Consider the following 14,863-nt stretch of genomic DNA (forward strand, 5'->3'; position numbering starts at 1 on the left):
GGCAGCTAGGTGGTGCGGTGGGTACAGCGCCCGGCCTGGCTCAGGAAGATGGGAGCTCCAATTTGGCCTCACCCACTTAGCTGTGTGAGCTTGAGCATTCCCTTAACCCCTATTTGCCTCAGTTTCCTCATCTGTAAAATGAGTTGGAGAAGGAAATGGCAACCACCCAGGATCTTGGCCAAGAAAACATCATGGACAGCAGTCCATGGGGTCATGTAGAATCGGCAAGACTGAACAAGTAGGAGCCCCGGGAGTGGAGAGAGCCAGTCTTCTCCCCACCCCCACCCCACCCTTTGGCCAGAATGACGTTGCTGACTTCCACAGGTCAAAAAATTTGGGTTTTTCCTCAGCATCCTCCAGCATCCCTGGACCAGCAGAACCTGGGCGTCCAGCCAGCCTGCAGCAGGACCTGGGGATACCCAGCTCCGAGACTCTTCTAGGGGAACAGTAGGAAGCTGCGTTGTGTGTAACTTGTGTACAAGTGAATTTGTAAATGAATATGCTTACTACCTCCACTTGCTTAAGCTCCCCAAGTATCCAACCAAGAAGAGTGGTATGAAGACCCATTGTGTTAACTAAAGTAGAAAGTGGCTTGACATACCAACAATCCTTTGTGGTGACTGAGAGTAAACCTAGCTGGATGTGCAGAAAATCAGCAACTCTGAAGCCAATTAAGCTCATATCAGCCTTAAAGCAGACCCTGAGCCATTTTATGGTTTATGGACCTGCAAGACGCATCGTCATCGTCAGAGACTACACTAATTGTTGCTTTTGGGGCCCTCAGACACATCCTGTTTCTACGGTTTTTCGAGACACCCACTTATTGTTTATGCTCAAGACTTTAACTGTCAGGATTGATTAGCACCAAGAATGTCTTCTGATTTATGTATCAAAAGGTCACAACTCTGACACCTGGAATTCTTCACTTCTCCCCTCCTCCGCCCCCTTACCAGTTTCCTGGATCTCCCTCTCCCCTTGGGAATGGGACCCTCTACTTCATCCTTTCCTGGGACCAGCCTAATTCCTGCCTTTTCCCCCAATCCTATATAACATCCTCACCCACTACTTAGCTGAGCTGTTCAACCTTAGGCTAACTGCTCCCATGTATATCTTATTTCCCTGACTAATAAAAATGTTTTTTTAATTTCACAGGCATTGTCTTCTCTGGTTTTCTTCTCTTTAGGGAAAAGGGGGATTTGGATCTCAAGAATTGGCCTTTGTGTTCTCAGGGTATCTTCCCTCTTTGGGGAAAAGAGGGATCTAAATTCCCTAGAGAGAGTGTGCCCCACTTTACAAAAGGGAGCTACCCCTTTGCCACATGTGATCTCCAAGCCAAGCCCACTTTTCCCTGGACTTTTTATATACTTGTGAAAGAGGGCACAGTACTCCCGGTTGGGAAGACGAAAGGCGAAAATGTTCTACACTCTTCTTAGTATACTACCTTAATAAATATTCCTTTATAAAGGTTAAGTCTGGCCAGCTAACTGACAGCAACTGATCATCAGCTGGAGGCTCCCAAGCAATAGCATTAGAAAGACACCCCCAGTTACTCAGCTCTACAACCAGAACCCTTAGGAAAGAAGTAGACAGCCACCCTCGCAGGCTGCCAGAGGAAGTAGGGCTTTGAGATAGTAGATAGAGAAGCTGCACTGACAGAATCATAGCTGTTCTAATCCTCACTTTAATAGGTGAAGAAGCTGAGGGCCTGGGAGATGAGCTAGATGCAGATCTGCTGATTACAAATCCATAGCTATTACTGCAATAAACTGTAATATACTTGCCAACTATACCTCCCAATTTTTTTTTTAAATTAGAAAGGAGTTCCATTGGTGAAGACAAGATAAATTCAGCTGCAGTTATGAGTTTGAGTTGACAGCAACACGTTGAAGTAAACATGTTCTTCAAGCATTAAGACATAAAGGACCAAAAGGTAGAAAATATTGATTTCAGAGTCATCATAATGAGCATAGAGCCAATAGTGCAAGCTCACCGTAGGAATAAAGATACACAGAGGAAGGCTAGAAGGTCTTGTGGGACATGCAAAGAGGAAGCATTAAGCAAAGGAAACAGAATGAGTGTAAAGGAGATGATGGGCATGAGAATAATCTGTAAAAAAAAAATAATGCAACATTACCTACAGCATATACTTTTTATTAAGTATGGAGAAAAACCTAGAGAGCAAGGTATAGAACCTTTTTGTTGCTCACTCTCCTCTCACAGACCATAATCACAGGCCTCAGGACTGTTCTGAAGATAGAGACTTAAGAAGTTCTGAAAAGTTTTCTCATCCGTGAAGAGGGCAGTTACTGCAGGATCCTTCTTCATGGCTGCTATCCAGAGCTTAAGTTTAGAAGTGTGGTCCACACAGCTGAGAGAACAGATTTAAAAAAAAAAGGGTGAGTATTACTTGCATGAAATAGGAAAGCACCGCGCATTTTCACATTTATTAGTGTTTTTTCCTTGCGGTTTATTTTATTTTTTACTATCACCTTTAACTCTAAACAGAACATACTGTACCCCTGACCACCCTCTCCAGTCCTGGGAAATATGGGGGGGGGCAGCATGGTTATAGGGATTCTTTTTCAGGATTTAGACTAATGGAGCCTGCAGCCCTTCTGAGTCTGAAATTCTGTGTTCTTCTCACACCCCTGGAACACTGGGTAGCAGGTGTGAGGAATGACTCATTTAGACCCCTACTCTATTTCGATCAGTGTGATATTTTACATAAATCGTATATGGATAATTAGAAAAGATGGATTCTTATAGTAGGCCTCAAACTTTAATCCAGTGTTCACCACTTGTTTAACAGTTATGAAGCTCACTTGTGCAACCACAAGAATGCTGACAAAGATAACTCCATCCTGTTTTGCTCAAATTCCAAGTCCAAACCCAGTGTGAGTGGGATGCTTTAATTCTTTGGAAAGTCCCCCTAATTAATTTTTGTACTTCTGGACCACTCTCTTGTGTCCCAGAAGGTGACTATGTTATGACCACTTAGTCACCAGAGATAACTATTGCCTTGCCCGTCTTATGAATAATTAGTCAATGGAGACATTCTGTGCTTCATCCAACCCATGACCCCCTTGCTGATAGACCATTTTTTACCTGGTGCACCATTTTTGGCCCTCAAAACAAGATCTGTCAAACCAAAAATTTCGTATTTTGTGTTGCTTCTTGAGTGTCCAGGTATCAAACCTGGTATCAAATTCTATAGAAACAAGATCCTGGGGACCAGGGGTATCTCAGACTGTGAGTAAGATCTGAGGTCCACTTCATTAGAGGGAGCCATAGACCCTTTAATAAAATGTTATTGGCTTGGAGCTCTGCCGTAGCGACTTTTCTTGCCGATTGGACGATTTTTGACCCCACGGAGGAAGAATAGGTATATTCCTTCTTCCTTACTCTTATTTTCAAATTTTCCCTTTCCTACCATCACTCAGCAAGCTTCTCCTTCTTTGAGGTTCACTGCACCCCCTCTTGATTATCTGAGTTCAAACTTTGTCTTAATTATCTACAGACCTCCAGATCGTTCTACCTCCTTTCTTTAGAGCTCAATAACTGTCTCACAGTCTTCCTCTAACTCCTGCCCTGGTACTTGGGCATCGAAGCCTATGCAACAATATCCCCTCAAATACCCTGACCTTTCAGCTCTTCAGCCTCCTAAACTTCCATGACCTCCATTTTCATTCCATCTTGGCTGTGTGGCCTTATACATAGTAAATGCTTAATAAATGGTGGTTGAGTTTAATTGAATGATAGATTTATATAGAATGTCAAAACTAGAAGGAACTCTACAATGAAGAAATTAAGGTACAGTGAGATGAACTTACTTGTTCAAGGCCACCTAACTAATTAGTGTCAGAGCCAAATGTCTATATGTCTAATGTTCTTACCATTAACTTAAAAATTTTTTTTTAAATATTAGAAACATGCAATAAGACCACCCACTATATTAAATGCGGTCCATCTTTAAAGGCCACATTATTAATAATTCTCATGAAAACAGTTGGGAAGAAAGCCAAGATGACAAGCTGTCATAACATGCTGACTTTCAATTAGTCTTTGCAATCTGGGCTGTTTGGCTAGGGTAGTATGAAAAACTTAAAAATTAAACATTATCAAAGGGTGAATGGACATCTAGCTTTGCTTTGGGTAACTAAGCAGTTGTTGTTCCTTTGTTTCTTAAGAGGACTAATGACATCATGGGCAATGTCTTGGCTTGTGAGCGTATTTAAGTGAGGCAGAGTTGTGCAATATTCAGCCTCATTCTGGGCTTGTGATAATTGGACTGTACACTTGCATTTTTAACCAGGAGAATACTAAGTTATTTTAAAAGCTGACTTTACTTCCTAACACCCCAACCCTTCTCCCAAAAAAGGTTTGATAGCTTGGGATGAAGTTATTTCAAAAACAATCCTCCACAAGACCAAGAAGTTCACCACAAAATAATAAACTCTCTTACTCTGCTACCCCAAATGGTCCCAGACGTTCAAACCAGGGCCAGATAAGGTAATCGATCATGGATATAGTGTTCCCACCAAAGAAAGTTGTCTTCTGACGAGTAAGAACCTGAAAAGTTAGACAGACAAAAATTAAGTTCTTCTTTTTGTGCCCAATCAGCTACTTAGAGACATCAGAGGCAGTACTAATAAATTGAGTCCAGACCTGGCTTTTTGTTGTATTCTTTGCGTAGCTGGGCCCTCTGACCTAAGGTTTGTTAACTGTTCAACTGGTCAGTCACATTAAAAGTAAACAATCCTTGGATATCCAAAGGGAGCAAACTAGTCAATACCAACAGACAATAAAAGAACATGAAGTAACACCTGATTTAATGCTGAGATGAATGTTAAAATCACAGGAGCATATATGTCTGAAATTTAAGCAGTTAAATGACTAGTTCATCTGGGAGTATGATATTGCTAAATTTCTACCAAAATGGGGGGGGGGGTAGAATACTGAGATAATTACCCAATTAAGAAAAGAAAAACACTTTGGCTCATGTGACTTATATTTTTTTTTAACTAGACCTGTGACTTCACTGATATTCCAGGTGAGAAATTTCCTCTATTGATATTAATTAGTGCCTTCTCTACCACATAAAGTCTTAGAGAGTTACCCAGGGCCAGTGGGGTGCCAGTAAATGTTTAACAACCAGCTCTCCACAGGTTTAATCTGCATTTTCTCCATCACTTTCTTAAATCTAGAATAGAAAATCAAAAATAAATAAGTAAAGCCCTGGTTTGACACCAACATTTTGCTGGTTTCTGAAGTATAAAATGCTCAAAATAAAAATGTTTCTCTCAAACCGGTTTTGGCTGACTCCCCAGCTCCCTGCCTACAAGACTGAGATGCTAAGGGATTTGCCCAGCCATATATAGCCAGTACGTGCTAAAGGCCATACTTGAACCCAGGTCTTTCTGACTCCTATACTAAGTCTCAATCTACTTTCACTTTGATTATATGGGCTATTGGTTCTTTCCTCTGGCAGCCTGTCTAGTCCACAAGTCAACATAGAGCATTTGCTAGGGAGCAGAGCAGAAAGATGAGGCAGAGCACAGGTAACCCAGACAGATGGACACTCCACTATAGAGGGTATCTTAGCCACACTGAAGGCTCTTAACTCATACCTTGAATGAAAGAAAAAGTTTTTATTAAATGAGGCCTATTATCAGGCATTATACTAAGCACTAAGGGACACAGAGATTTAAACATTCTATTGGGAAAAACAACCTACATAAGGAAGAGGTGACCAGGGAAGGGAGTTATGTTCTGAGAAAGCAAAAGGGAGAGGGTGCAGGCAATAAGGTAGTGTGGCTGGCTAGCCAAATGGGGCATGGAGCTGAAACATGGTCTGGTTTCTAGAGCCAGCCAAGTAAATATAGTGGGCTAAGTGGGCTAATTTGCACATACTCAGTCACTAATCAATTAGGAGAAGCCAGGTGGCATGGTGGATAGAGCAATGGGCTTAGAATCAGGAAGACTCATTTTCATGAGTTCAAATGTAGCCTCAGACACTAACTGTGTGACCCTGGGCAAGTCACTTAACCCTGTTTGCCTCAGGTTCTCATTTGTAAAATAAGCTGGAGAAGGAAATGGCAAACCACTCCAGTATCTTTGCCAAGAAAACCCTAAACGGGGTCATGAAGAGAAGGACATGACTGAACAATAACAACAGTCACTTAGGATGGGCTAGGACCATGGGGTAGGAGCATTATTTTACCTTAGCCAATATTTTGCCAAGGGAAGGGGTCAAAAAGGAAGATAAATGGTAGGATGACCCTCATGGTGACAGGTCTTCCCATTCAGAGTTCAACTTGGATGGATTCCGAGAAGGATGGACAGGGGTCAGGGAAGGGGTGGGAAAGCAAAGTTATGTGGAACACAGAATTAGGAAGAAAATCATGGCTCAAAGAATTCAAATTTACAGATGGAAGCTCTTAGCAAGGATATCACTTTTAGTTCTACTCATTTGTAAATATGTGATTAAACATAAACCACTTCTTAAGTAAGCTAGCTAACAGTGGATGTTAATAATAAACCAGGCCAGTTAATAAAAGATGACTTCAGCTACTACAGTTGCACAAACAACAGTCACCTATTTTCCTAGAGTTTCTGTTTAAATGAAAGCCTAAAAGATGAATTTAGGTAGTTTTTGATTCAGTCTCATGTCTTTCCACTGGTATACTATGTGATTCATTTCTGAGTGTTTAAACTTAAATACAATTGTACTTTTCAATGCATTTCTGTGCTATTTTTAATTTATTTGTTATTTGTATATGCATTTTAGCCTCTCTACAAAAAATTTTAAGTTCTATCAGGAAAAGGAACATGTTTAATCAAAGCTTTGCATTTTCCCCAATACCTAAAAGACAACTTTATAAGTAGTATGTCCTTTAATAAATGTTTATTGAATTGAATTAAATTGATCTCTCCCAATCTAAAAATTAAATAGAAGAACCTTGAATTCCTGTCTATCCTAAATGGATATTGTAAGAGCATCTACTTTCTTTAACAACTCTAAAAATGTATTTATCATATAAATTAATTCCATGGAAAATCAAACATTAATAAATAACAAACTTAATTCTGATTTCCAGCACAGATCACAACTGGTCTGTAAGTCTTAGAAAGTTATGTGAGACTCAGAGAGGGTAAGTCACTTGTATATGGCCAAAGAGTTTGGATCAGAAGTGGTCAGGTTTTTTTTGAATACAAGTCCAGTGCTCTATACACAATGTCATATTGCCTTTTCTCACAAAGATGAGAAAGGGGCTTTAGAACCAATTCTTTAAGGTCATTGGGATTTTGTTAAAAATTACCCAATATTAACTATAATTGATTTTGTAAAAATAGTATATACTTACAAAATGCTTTCCATTTGGCAAAGCAAGTCCTCATCACATTTTTGCGCAATACAACTCTTAAAATTTCTCCTAGCCAAGTAAAAGACAATCATAAAAGATTTAATTTTTTTCCCACTAAAACCATCACTCACATTAAGGTGTAAAATAAAAAAAAATCTCAACTCCTGAAATCAGTGTTATGAAACTACCCTTAGGAAGGGGAGAAAGAAATGTTGATACAGAAAAAAAAGAGGAAAGACTGAGAGGAAAATAAGTCTTTGCAAGAAGAAGAAAACAGATGGCTCCTATACAACATTTACTCAATTATGTTTGATACAAGAGACACACTCCATTCTCTACCTCCTCCAGCCTGCTGAACAGTGCACGGAGTTCTGCTTTTGGAGCAGAGCAGTCTTCTCCCTTCCTTGCTGCTATGAAAACATTCCTAGACAAAGATGGTACCTAAATAGAGAAGCAAGTTTTAGCAAATAATATTCAAAGGTGAATATGTTTGTCTTTCACCTAAATATATAGTAGAGTCCTCTTCTCATCTTGATCCTTGAGTATACCACCTACTTTACAGATTTTACACACACTCTTTAAGTATAGCTTTGTTTCCAGAGGTGCTAAGCTATATTTTACAGCCGAAGGCAGTACTTGAACGTAAACCAATAAAGGCAGAAAGTATTCAGTTATGGATTTAAGGTACCTATGAACTACTCTCTCATCTCAGTATAGAGATCCCTGTTTTAAACCTTAAACTTAAGGGAACAAAATTAATGGATATATTACATATATTGGGTATATATTATATATATATGTATATATATATATATATATACACACATATACATGCATATATATGTACACGTGTGCATACATTGATATAGTCACACAAAGAGGAATATTCTGTATTCCTGAGAAGAAATGAAACACAACTTTTGATATAAGCAATTTTATTTGATAGCAAGATGCGTTTTCAAGGAGACTTTAATTTTTAGCTCACTTAATTATCTTTTGCCATACTGAACAGTGGTTTTCTACCTTGCTACTTTTAATTCCTCACTTTTGCCCTTCCATGCCCTTCTACAATGTCAATTTCCTCTATCATATCACCCGCAGTTAGCCTCCCTATGAAAGGTAGCTTCCATAAATTTCCTCTAACCCCATGGTCTTTCCCTCTTAATGTAGTTCCTAAGTCTATCTTCATGAAAATATTCCCTTTAAGACCTATATCTTTCAGTTTTATATCACATCATATAATACTTTGCACATGATTTTTAAATTATTGAATTAAATTAAATTATTGAAACATTTCCTTCTCATGATTTAAAATACCTAATTGTAGTAGTTATTGCATATAAACTACCAAGTTAAAGTATGACATTTTAGAAATGTAGCCTAAGACCACAAGTCTCATTTGTCACATTTGTCAGCCATATATTGTTTAGACACCTCAATATTATAATGATGCTATTTCCTTCTGCATCTTTCTAAGTGCTTGCTAAATTATTGGTTTATGAACACAGTTTAACAAAAGTATGAGCATGTGCATATTTTTAGCCCTCACCTGGGTTCCAAATAACTGGGCAACCAATGTCAATATTGACTTGGTTTGCTAAAAGAAAAAAAAAGTAGGGGTTTCTTTTATATACTGTACCTTAGAGAACATCTCCAAAATCATCTTCTGAAGAGCTTTCTCATAGGGATCCTCTGGAAACAACTTCCCTGGATAGGCTTCATCTAGGTACTCACAAGTGATAACAGATTCACAGATCAGTTGACCCTTACTGGTTTCCAGAACTGGTACTAAACCTGAGGGATTCTTCTTAAAGAACCACTCAGGTTTGTTTTGCAGGTTGATGTTAATAATTTCATACCTGAGAGAAGGAAAAGAATAAAAAAGGATGAAATGTTTAATAATAGCTAACTTTTGTTATTTAGTTATTTATAACGCTTAAAGATTTGCAAATCATTTTGCAAATTATCTCATATTTTATTAACCATGCAGCTTTATCTACATCCAGAGATATGTAGGTCAAGACAGCTTATTCACTAGTAGGTGAAAGTCTACTAAGGAAGCTCTAGGTCATTACTACCAGGCATACATATGAACTAGATCTCCTGCTACCATATAGCTTAAAAGTGTGAAAAGGAACTAGCTCTATACAACTTCATTTTACTTGAGGAAATGAAGTTAAGGATGTTGAAGAATCATTTTGAAAATCCAATTCTTTGGTGAATTTTCTCTTTAATTAAATTCCTTTGCTTTGCCTCAATTTTCTGGGTTTCCAACAAAGCAAGAAAAGAGGTATATGGAGTCTATGTTCCATTCAAAACACAATTAGATGTTTCTAGTATCTTGCCTAAGGGATTTTACAGACAGTAAGAGAAAGTTAGATTTGGATAATAATTAAAGTTTTACACCTATGTAAAAAATACATTTAGGCAGATAGGTGGTATAGTAGATAGAGTTCTGGGCCTGCAGTCAGGAAGACTCTTGAATTTGAATTCAGCCTCAGATACTTACTAGCTGTGTCACCCTGAGCAAGTCACTTAACCCTGTTTGCCTCAGTTTCCTCATCTGTAAAATGAGCTGGAGAAGGAAATAGCAAACTACTCCAGTACCTTTGCCAAGCAAACCCTAAATAGAGTCACAAAGAGTTGGACATGACTAAAATGACTGAATAACAAGATTATTGATTATCTGCATGACCTTGGATAAATCACCTACTGGGTCTCAGTTTCCTCATCTCCAAAATTACAATTGGACTAAATGAACTGATTCATTCCAGCTCCAAATGTCTGTATGACAGTATGCCTGAGTGGCTGAGAAAGGTAGAAATTTTACTTTGTGATTTAAGGGGGAACAAACCTCACAGGATACCCTTTTTAGTAATCCCACATAGTGAACTGAGCACTTAGAGCACCAGCCACAGCAAGTTGGAAGTTGTACCTTTCAGTGAAAATGATTTCTATTTGCACAGAAATTTGAGGGTTTATTGTGGGTTTTCTTCAGAACAGCACTGTGGTGTTGTTATCCTTCTTTTACATATGAAGAAACTCAGATTCACTGAGCTTAGGCAATTTACCAATGGTCACAGAGCCAGTAATAGGGATGAGACTTGACTGGCAATCATAGGATCATAGATTGTTCCTTCACATTTGTTATATGACTAGAACTCTGCACACTACTGTGGCAGATTCAAAAGGCTAAGATATGTCTCCTTGCCCTCAAGGAGCTTACATTATAATTGGGGAAATAATATATGAAACAATAGGAAGGCCCATAAAATGATGGGAACCTGCCACAAGAAGAAATAGGCAGTGCAGGCCAGTGTAAGGAGAATCAGGAGACCTGGATGCTAGTTCCAGATCTACAACTAAGCATGACTTTGCAGAACTTCTGCTCTCCTAATCTCACATTCCTATTTTTAGAAGTGGGTGGAGGATTTGCAAGAACACAAACAGGGGGAAGGAATAGGCAATGCAGGCAAGTGTTAGGAGAATCAGGAGACATGGATGCTAGTTCCAGATCTACAACTAAGCATGACTTTGCAGAACTTCTACTCTCCTAATCTCACATTCCTATTTTCAGAAGTGGGTGGAGGATTTGCAAGAACACAAACAACAGGGGGAAGGAATAGGCAATGCAGGCAAGTGTTAGGAGAATCAGGAGACCTGGATGCTAGTTCCAGATCTACAACTAAGCATGACTTTGCAGAACTTCTGCTCTCCTAATCTCACATTTCTATTTTTAGAAGTGGGTGGAGGATTTGCAAGAACACAAACAGGGGGAAGGAACAGGCAATGCAGGCAAGTGTTAGGAGAATCAGGAGACCTGGATGCTAGTTCCAGATCTACAACTAAGCATGACTTTGCAGAACTTCTACTCTCCTAATCTCACATTCCTATTTTCAGAAGTGGGTGGAAGATTTACAAGAACACAAACAACAGGGGGAGGGATTCCTATTTTGCCAAGAGCTGCTGGGAATATTGAAAAGAATAACAGAAAACAGGCTTAGACCACTATCTCTTGCACCATTTACTATAATAACCTTTAGATAGATGGGATCTAATTGAAAATAATCATAGAGCAAATCATTAGATAAATAAACAAATCATAGAACAAAATCAGAGAAGAAGGAAGGAAGTACTATCTTTTCAACTACGGTTGAGGAAAAATAAATCAAACAAGAGATAGAAAAGATGAGTATATACAAAATCAAATGTACAAAACATAAAAGCTTTTACACGAAAAACAAAGTAATGCAGCTAGAATACGAAGAGGTATCAAGCGGGAGCATTAAACATTCTGATATTGTAGATATAGAGGAAAATGATACAAATATATGACCAAGGCAGTTCTCAATATCAGTCAAAGAAATGGACTTGCAAAAGGAAGAAATACAAATTATCAACAACCATTGAAAATATTCGAAATTACTACAGTAAAAGAATGTAATTTAAGACAATTGGGATTTTACTTCATGCTCTTCAAACTGATTAAAGTTATAAAAGATGGAAAAAGTCAATGGCTACGAAAAGACAAGCACACTAATTCATTATTTGTGGAGCTGTGCATCAATTTAACTATTCTGGAAAACAAGTAAAAATTATTGAGCTATTTATATCCTTTGACCCGGCAATCATACTTACAAGGTACTATATATCCCACGGAGATAAATGACAAAGAGAGGCCCTCTTATAGAAGAAAGTATTCATAGATGTATTTTTTGTGATAGCAAAAACCAGGAAACAAAAAGGGAGCCCACTGACTGGGGAATGGCTCAACCAGTTTGGTACATGAATCTAACAGAATATCTTTGCACTTTAAGAAATGACATATACAAGGAGCTCCGAGAAACAAGGGAAAGCTTGTATGAACTGATGCAGAACAAAGAAAGGAGAAGGAAAACAACATACACAACTATAGCAATGCAAATGAAAATAAGACTAAAAGGCATCAGAATCTAGATTTAAATGCAAGACCAAACTTGGTTCTAAAGGACCAAAGACTAAACCGATTTTTTGCCCCTGAAAAAGAGGTGGTGGGCTAAGGATGTAGATTGTTGCACATGCTGTCAGAAGGTCACTTTGTTGTAAGGGAGGGTGTTGGGAATTGTTATTGATAAGTGATTGCCGTATAAAAGGCAAAGGTCAACAACAATAAAGCACTAAAAATGACTGTAATAAAAGAATGTAGCTTAAGATAATTGGGATTTTACTCCATACCTTTCAAATTTATTAAAGTTATACAAGATGGAAAAAGTCAGTAGCTGTGGGAAGACGCATGTACTAAATGACTTCCAAGGCCCTTTATCTGTCTGCCAATTTGTAGGGTGCCAGAGTGGAGAGAACATTAGCCTAGAGTCAAGAAGACCCGAACTTCAAGTTCCCTTTGGAAATCATCTTGTTCGTGGGTGATTTACTTCCTCTCAGTCAGCTCTTTTTCCTCAACTCTAAGAGAAGAATAATGAATGATACCTACTCCCAGGGTGGCTGTGAGACCCAAATGAGTTATGCAAGACTGCAAAGTGCTCTGCAAATGCAACTTCATGCTAGAACCTTCCCAGCTATCCCAAGTGTTCTAATCTGATTATGATCTAATTAACAAAGAGCACTTGGAGTCCTTAAGTCAGTTTTGCTTGGAACCACTATTGCTTCAAGGCTTGCTTAAGGAAAGAAAGGGATCTTTGTTCTCACTTGATTCCTTTGGCCTTCAGGACAAGGACAGTTCTCTGGACAAAGGGACAGAATCTCATGCTGTAAACGCGGATGGTTCCATCTGGTACAGGACCTGGGGGAGAGCTTCCTGCAAGAGTGTTTGATAGACCAATTATTATTCTGGAAAGAGCCCTATCAGTCAGTCATATTTCATAGCTCTCCTTTGGAGAGGGGACCCAAAAATAATATTTTTTCTTTGCCAAGTCCTGTCATTTTTGTTTTTGCAGTATCTCTCATACACATCCTCCTCTCTCCATTCACACTGCTGTTACTGTGAAACAGACCTTCATTGAGAGCCTGCTTGTCAGTCTTCTTGCCTCAGTCCATCCACTCAAATGCCCAAGAGATCTTCAAAAAGCACACTGACCATATCAATGTCCTATTCAGTAGGGCAAGGCTCCAGCACACAGACTTTCTTGCAAGCCGTTTCCCTCGCTTTGAAATTAGGCTTGTTTAAAATGACTCTCCTGTCTCTAGCCTGCTTTGTTTAGTTCTGGCCCCCCACAGGTTAGAGGCCAGTTCCTTCTGGTGGACAAAAGTATGCAGAATTTGGACACTACTCTGACACTACCTGGGAGACCTTGGACAAGTCACTGAGCTTCACTGTGCCTTGGGATTCCCCTCTGTCAAATGTGAGAGTTAGACTAGATGGCCTCTGACTTTCCTTCTAGATCTAGTGCTATAAGCCTATGGACTAGAGCAGGGGGCTTTGCAGGGACCCCTCTTCCCTGCCCAAAAACACAGCTGCTCTGCCCCTCCCCAAGGGAAAGTAATCAGACAAAGACTACTTCTAGTGGCTTCTGACAACACACTGCACTCCAGCCTTCCTGGCCTTTGCTGAGGACTCACCTTTCCCCAGGCTCCTAGTTGAGTCTAACGGCATTATTCTTCCCTCTGCACAGAGCTTCTTTCCGGAAAGTCCCTGGCTCTACAGCTCACTCCGGAAGGAACTGCCTGGTACGCAGTTCTTTAACCACCCCCCAAAGTCAACTGAAGGGGCGGGCTTTAGGTTCCAAAGTGGGTGGGGAACGAAGGACACAGAGAGGAGGGTGGGGGGAAGGAGAAAGAGAAGCAGGAGGAGGGAGGGATGGAGGGAGAGAAGTACTTCCTATGTTTCTGGAACTGTATCTGTGATTTCATGAGTATAGGAAATTTCCAGATGAAAACAATCTCTTGCTGTGCAATCGGGCACCTTCTATGCAATTTACTTTTTAAAGTGCCTAGAGCACTGAGAGATTAAGTGACTTGCCCAAGATCATACAACTACTGTGAATCTGAGGCAAGACTAGCTTTTGTAACTATAAATGTCAGCTCTAAGCCATGATGTCCATGTTGCCTCTCATTTACAAACTGTAATATGTACACCTATGTGCAGCCTTATAGTTTACAAAGTGCTTTCTCTTAATTTTTTCCCCTTTTTAGTGCGAACTTAACATGATTATTTCAATATACAAAGAACAGGAAACCAAAAGAGGACTGCATCTTAGAACTGTGATCTTCTATTACCTACAGTTTGTTTTTAAGGGCATATTAAATTTGATATAATAGTAACAAAACTTCCCTCCTTGTTTGAGTCCCCCTCTAAACTCCCTTCTGCTCTTTGTGTATTTTAAATGTTTAAATGATGTTCTTTTCTTCCCTCCTTTCTCCTTTCCTTTCTTTCTCCTTTTCCTTTCCTCCCTCTCCCTCCTTCTTTTTAATCCTTTCTCTTTCTTCCCTCCCTCCCTCCTTCCATCCTCCTTCTTTCTTCCCTTTCTCTTTTTTTCCTTTTCTTTTTTACATCACCATCATTA

At 39.3% G+C, this 14,863-nt stretch overlaps 1 protein-coding gene across 1 annotated transcript; it reads right to left on the bottom strand.

The window, feature by feature from the left end:
• Positions 1-2,130: 2,130 nt before the first annotated feature.
• Positions 2,131-14,027, bottom strand: LOC118828399 (glutathione S-transferase omega-1-like). Its single transcript, XM_036734973.1, has 6 exons — positions 13,920-14,027; positions 13,050-13,158; positions 9,004-9,223; positions 7,704-7,805; positions 4,463-4,569; positions 2,131-2,368 (listed from the first exon to the last, which is right to left on the bottom strand). The coding sequence occupies exons 1-6, from the start codon at positions 13,951-13,953 to the stop codon at positions 2,215-2,217; spliced, it is 726 nt and encodes a 241-aa protein (XP_036590868.1). The 5' UTR covers positions 13,954-14,027; the 3' UTR covers positions 2,131-2,214.
• Between the last annotated feature and the right edge of the window lie 836 nt (positions 14,028-14,863).

The sequence above is a fragment of the Trichosurus vulpecula genome, chromosome 8, assembly GCF_011100635.1.
Source record: "Trichosurus vulpecula isolate mTriVul1 chromosome 8, mTriVul1.pri, whole genome shotgun sequence".
NCBI classification, from domain to species: Eukaryota; Metazoa; Chordata; class Mammalia; order Diprotodontia; family Phalangeridae; genus Trichosurus; species Trichosurus vulpecula.

Coding starts and splice junctions, on each gene's coding strand:
- LOC118828399 (XM_036734973.1), bottom strand. CDS start 13,953: ATGCCGTTAGACTCAACTAGGAGCCTGGGGAAAG. Junction 13,159..13,919: donor AACTAGGAGCCTGGGGAAAG/GTGAGTCCTCAG, acceptor ACACTCTTGCAG/GAAGCTCTCCCCCAGGTCCT. Junction 7,806..9,003: donor TTTTGGAGATGTTCTCTAAG/GTACAGTATATA, acceptor TTCTCTATTTAG/GTACCATCTTTGTCTAGGAA.